This window comes from Prunus avium, chromosome 1, assembly GCF_965620075.1.
Source record: "Prunus avium chromosome 1, drPruAviu1.hap1.1, whole genome shotgun sequence".
NCBI lineage: Eukaryota > Viridiplantae > Streptophyta > Magnoliopsida > Rosales > Rosaceae > Prunus > Prunus avium.
In genome coordinates this window covers 60,345,583-60,352,014 of record NC_142284.1, presented here as the reverse complement: position 1 = coordinate 60,352,014, position 6,432 = coordinate 60,345,583, and the positions used below count along the sequence as shown (strand labels likewise).

The 6,432-nt window shown below is 34.8% G+C and overlaps 1 protein-coding gene across 1 annotated transcript; it reads right to left on the bottom strand.

Moving 5' to 3' along the window:
* Window positions 1-2,174: 2,174 nt before the first annotated feature.
* On the bottom strand, window positions 2,175-3,368 carry LOC148298120 (uncharacterized). Its single transcript, XM_088249806.1, has 2 exons — window positions 3,123-3,368; window positions 2,175-2,375 (listed from the first exon to the last, which is right to left on the bottom strand). Exons 1-2 carry the CDS (start codon window positions 3,366-3,368, stop codon window positions 2,175-2,177), a joined length of 447 nt encoding a protein of 148 aa, XP_088105932.1.
* Window positions 3,369-6,432: the final 3,064 nt, after the last annotated feature.

Below are 6,432 nucleotides of genomic sequence, written 5' to 3'. Positions count from 1 at the left end.
GTGTCTCTAAAAAAAGTTAAAATACTAAAATTGCACGTGTTTCTGAGTGTTATTGGGTTGGGTTGACTGGAAATACGACTGGTTTACACCGGAAATATTTTATACAAGTGTTAAGTTTCCAAAACCTACTTAAAAGACAACTTTGGTAATATAGGGCAGGGCAGGGCAGTGGCATTAGGGTGAAAGTAGGCTACCCATATTGGGTGGAAATGGATTTTTTTTATCACAAAAGGGGCTGGGCTTGGACTTATGGGCTACAAAATATACTTTACATTTGTTTTTGGCTAGCCTCGGCCACTTTTTCCCCTTATTTACCTAATTCACCTTTACTACGAGTTTGTTTGGTAGTGCTATATAGCTAACCCACTACGCTTATGGCAATATTTAGCACAACAACTTTAAAGTATTTAAAAAATATATATATATATTTACCTTCTTTGAATGAACTAATTGAAAATGACATAGAATTCTTAAATGACAACTAATAATTCAATGTTTGAATTTCTGACAATTAAGAATTTTAGTGTTTAAATTTCTAACAATTAATAATTTCAGTTTTTGGATTTATGTATGTTAAATTTTGTAAATGACATAAATTACATGGAAAAATGAATTCTTGCACAATAGAAATTGTGAAATGATGCATCTTTTAGCGAAAATTAAACTCGAAAATCTCAATCCCCAATTTCCACGATTTTTTTCCTCATGTCATTTAACATGCTTAAGTTGCCAAACAATGTAGTATCAATTTCTCCTCTTCAATTCCTGACATTTAACTAAATTCCGAATTATTTTCCTCCATCCAATCGAGAATGAGTTTTAAAGTATTTTTGAGTTAACCTAGTACGTCTTATAAGAATAACTTCTATTCTTCAATTGGAGTATATATAGAGCTCTTAGAGCATTTCCACCAGGAGGCCCCAGTCCGGGCAAAAGGCCCCCAAATGTGTTTCCAACGTTCTTGTCAAGGCAAGAGCTAGGCTCCACCAGTCTGGACAAGCCCAAAGGCAAGATTTGCTTGGGTTGCTGCCTGGGCAAGCTGACCTAATGTTGACATCATTGTGATGTCAGCAGCTAATTTAAATAACAAAAGATTGAATGAAAAAAAAAAGGGAAAAAAAAACACCAAAATTTTCATAATTTTCATAATTTTTTTGAAATAAATACCTAGCCATATTCTTCACTTCCCACACCAAAACACTATACAAATTCCTCTCCTCATATCTCATGTGAATAATGGTTGCCCTTGGGTTGTTATGGCAATGGATGGAAAACCAACAGAAAAATTGCAAGGGCAGACACTATTCATGTGAATAGTACACAACCCTTATTTTCACTTGCTTTTTATCATGACAAATAGGTGAAAATGCTCTTACCAGCCTATGAATGCCACCAACTTGAAAACCTTCCTCGTTTGGCCTCCAATGTTTGAGGTCAAATTCAGAGAAGATATACTTTAATTCGGGATTTGATCAAATCTCCTCAGGCAAATCTCACTCCTTCAGCTGACATTGATTTCTCACTCCTCGTTTGAAAACCATCAGATGCAAATCTCCTCAGGATTCTCTAAGCATGTAAATTAAAATTGCGCTAATGGCCTTTTGGTCCAACTCTAGGTTCCAAGACTTCCCTTCTCTAATCATGTTAAGCCATTTATTTTTAGACCGGCCAGGATGAAAATTCAAACTATATATATGTCCAAACATAAGAATTTCAACATGTTATGGGTTGATTTTTTCAAATTTTATCTATATTTAGTTGTTTTGAGTGTGCACTCTTAGTTGAAATGCCTATGCCAGAGTTTCTTCGCGATCATGCGTGATCGTTAGTAGAGGAGCCCCAAATTGTCTTAATTTTGATATTATATCACTCTGTTATTGTAATAGCCCTTTGTGGTTAGTTTGTATTGGCCCTTTGTGGCTAGTGGCTTTTTTGGTTGAATTATGAATGTAATCTCAGAATTTCTCAACAAAGAAAAACATAAGAATTTCAACCTGCTTTTATAAAAGCACTTATGAGCATGGCACTTTCAAACAGGGAATAGTATAGGTGGTAATTATTTGCTTTAGATTTACGTAATAAAATAAATTGCCTCATAAAATGCTGCCACTACCTATTGAATTCATAAAATTATTTTCATTTATTTCGCCTAACCATAGTCGAAATGTTACTTTTTAGGACTTCTCAACCCCTTGATCTTCCTGAAGCATAATATTCTTATCTCCACCGTTAACTGACTCATTCTCCTTCATCGACGACAGTGCTCTTTGAAGTCCACTAGCTACATCAGACTTTTCAGATTCTTCGGATATGGTATCCAATGCCTTTGGGGGACGATATGTGGGGATGTCCTCTGATAAAAATTGATAATCATCCTGCCAATTAATTCACGTTGATAATTAGCTACAAAAAGAGAAAAGGACACCAATGAATATAACGCGTGAATATTAGTGTTCACAAATTAAGTTTGTAGATGTTGGACACCAAAAGTACGATCGAGTTCCATTACACACATCCCATTAACAATTTTTTTTAGTAGTGGCACGGTCAAGTTCCATTAACAGTTAAAAATGACAGATATACCTCAATGAAAACATTGCAAAATGTATATATAATACGTTCAAATCAATATAAATGTTTGATTTATGAGTCATACATATAGTAATTCAAGGAATATAAATATGAAACACATGAATTAATACAAAAACAAGTTGTACGTGTCATCCATACACTATATTCTTTTTTCTTTACAATCAGAACTTTTTAACTAAAGAAAAAGAAGGTATTAACAAATTATTGAGACACATTTAATGCAAAGGTTAAATAGTTTTGGTGCAAAATAGACAAAGATGCTATATCTTGGTCAAACCAATAACCAAAAGCAGACATGGGTTTTAGCTAAGTTTGCTAGAGTGGATGTGCTCCCACTCTGCACCCGAGTTCGAATCCCTTTCTTTGTAATTTAGATTATATTAAAGTAGAATAGCATTTGTATAAAAAAAAAACCTCAAAAAAAAAAGTTAATGAAGCAATGAAATTGATGTTAAAGTTAAGAAAATAAAACCATTTGAGAAAAGGGTGAGATTGCTCTTGTGTGAGCTTAAAGAAGTATTAAATCATACCGTCTCATCAAGCAAAGAGATTTGAGACTGGGGCAGAGAGCCATTTTCACTCATAACATCCTGCTTCTTAGCGCCTTTATTTTCTACACCATTTCCTTTATCCAATCCATTGCTGCTGTGTTCATCAACTTCCGGAATATCAACCGGTTTTTCTGTTGATTGCTGCTCCGGTGGCGATGGTGTTCTAGAAGATTTTCTAGGTTTGCCCTTTGTACGTTTGGACACAGAGCTCACACAAGCCCCCATTTATGCAAATCCTTAAGCTTGGTTTTTCAAGAACAAGAAAGTAAATGAAGACCAACACTCATAATTTTAGAGAGACTTGTATTATATGCTAGGTTTAGGGTTTTATTTAGTTTTTAAGCTTGAGGTTTAATTAGGGTCATTTTTTATCGAAGTTTCATCTCAGATTTCTCGGAAAATTTTGATTGAATTGGCTACGTTGATCAAAATCAACTTTCCTCCTTTTGTTTATTTAAATCTTGCTTTGATTCAATTGCTCAAGTATCTTTTTTTTCAATCAATAGAATATCATCAGTAATGATTTTTGTCATTTATAGCTGTAAATCGAAGTCCATGAGTCGTCCATCAAAACAAACAATTAAATATTCATCAGACAATTTAAGGTAAAGACTGTCAAATCTTCTGACAAGAAAGGAAACTTAATATTTTCCCAATCGTGAATCTTTTAAATTAGATCTACTTCATTGGAGTCCACTATTTGAGAATGCTTGTCTCACATTGAAAAGTTAAGGAACTTAGTTTAGATTTATAAGGAGTTGGGCCATTGCCAATTGCTTTTGGGGTGAAACTTCAACTTCCTTCATTAAATATGGATATACTGTAAACTAGCCAATGGTCAAGTCTTATTTCTTTACACTTGGTTGGAGAAGATATGAGGTTCGACTCATATGGATGGTGGTAACCATATACACTCTTTGTGCTCAATTCAATATGTAATTGTGTTTAATTTTATTGCAGTGACGTAGTTTTGTAGTGGATGTATAAGTTAATTGTAAAAGAATCTTGTAAGTATACTATTCTTTGTCCAATATAGATATGCCACTGTGAGAACACATATTTCGCAAGCCAATAAGGAGACGACACGTGAAAAATGAATATTCCTTAGGTCAATTAATTACCCTAATTAAATCCAATTTAATTAGGAAAATTATTTTTGATTTAAGATAGGAATATCTCCCTAAATCAAGGAACCAATTTCCACCAAATCTTTTGAAGTAATTCCTATAATTTTTTTGGGTAAAAATAATTCTAACCAAATAAAGAATATTCTCCCAAAACCCTAGCACATAAGGAGCCTATAAATACATGGCAACACAAGACATTCGAGGCAATTCTTTTTGAACCCTAAAATCTTCTCTTGCTGCCACTCTCTCTCTCCTCTCTCCCACACGGCTAAATGCCACCACACTGCTCCGGCCCACTCGGCTTTTCCCCTGAGAGAAAACTCCGATCACTTTAGCTATTATCGTATCTTATTCAAGGTCCAATCGAACTAACTTAGGCATTGGCTTTTGGCCAACACCCCCATGTGTGGTCTATTTACTCATATTTATTTGGCAAGAATTGAGGAAGAGAAAGAAGGAAGATTGAAAATCAAGGAATCAACCTGCGAATATTCCCTGTGGGGAAATTTGCTCAAACATCCACCTTGTTTAAAAAGTATCCAATGCCTAGAAAATTGACAAAATATTTTTGTTTCTGTTTAAATGATAAACCTTAAAAATACGAAGTAGAGGCTCTTTTGGTTGATAGGTTCAAATTCTTCATCCCCATATAGCCTCTACATTTGACTGATGTAGAATAATTAAATTTCATTAGATTAATCAAACAGTTAAAATTGATCTAGATGCATATAAATACACTAATACGAAATGTGGAGGCTATGGATCCCAAGAAGAGATAGACAATGAACAACATATATCCAATGAGTATGAAAGATTTATTTTAAAAAAATTGTATGTTTATGATAGAAAGTCCAATTTCGTGAGTGATTATAAAAAATTAAGGTAATACGGCACATGTTATAATATAAATAGATATTTCTTGACACTATTTCCTAAAAGGGGTAGCAATTTTCGATACGACCCAATACACGACTCGAAACCTGCACAGGAAATTAGCGGGTTCAACATGCACGATCAAAATTCGGGTCATTTTTAGGTCGACTGTTTAATAAACGGGTGGGTTTCGAGTCAATCCACCAACCATTAAAATACCTATATAACCCGTTTATTAAGCGTGTCGTGTCAACCCGTGTAATACCCGCCAATCCGCTAAAAATGAATGGAAATGGTAGCTTCAACACACACAGAAGGGGTTTCAAACTCTTGCCACTTCCATTCCTCTTCTAGCGCCTTATCCACCAAGTTGGTGATAACTTTGTGATTATATTTATAATGTCTCTACAAGGTGTTTTTCAAAGAAGTAGAATTTCACATGTATATCATTTGATATTTATATTTATACATGTTTCTTTGTGCATCATAACCAATTCTCACATTATTGTGATCATGAAAAAATTCTTTGAATAGTCATTTATTTCTCTACTTTCTTTTTTGTTTACATTTTTACCTCCCTAGTTACTAGTTGCTATTACTTAGCGGGTCAACCTGATACACGACTCGAAACCCACAAGAAAGATTAGCGGGTCAACCCGACACGACACGTTTATTAAACGGGTCGAATTTGAGTTGAGCATTATTGACACGTATATAATCCTGACACAACACATCCTTTACCAGACCTGCCAATGAGTTTAAGGATTGTGCCCCTTGACACTAGTTCTATCTTTGAAGTTATGATTGCTAAAGGTAGTAAAATTAAGAGTAGAGGGTGTTGTTCTATGGTACAAAAACAGACTTCTCATCTATAGTTCAAATACAAATGTCACATTTTTAACTGTCACTGTGATGGCATCTCAAGCTAATCACACGTTGCTATATGTCAAAATTAAAGTGCATGATATTATGCGATTGACTTGAAATAAAACCACCATGACATCCTCGGTGTCGACAAGTTTTCTCTAAAAGAGAGAGGACACTGCCAACCATGGCATGCCTGTGTTCTATTGCTTATCCACCACAAGACTAACCAACCAATCGACCTCACCTTGGGTTTTTTTATTAGGGTCTCATTCTTGAAACATTAAGGTGTCACCAACACTGTATTTTGGTTTAACCGAGGAAAGGGCACCGGAGGCAGCCAATGTTCCAGTGCGTTTGGCACCTTAAAGAAAACACTGCTTTCGCATCTTCTGGTGTATGGGTCTCTTTCATTAATAATGTGC

What these genes read in the sequence shown, in the direction of transcription:
- LOC148298120 (XM_088249806.1), bottom strand. Translation starts at nt 3,368, where the DNA reads ATGGGGGCTTGTGTGAGCTCTGTGTCCAAACGTACAAAGGGCAAACCT. An exon ending in TCTCTTTGCTTGATGAGACG is followed by an intron (nt 2,376 to 3,122) that starts GTATGATTTAAT and finishes ATTAATTGGCAG; the next exon opens with GATGATTATCAATTTTTATC.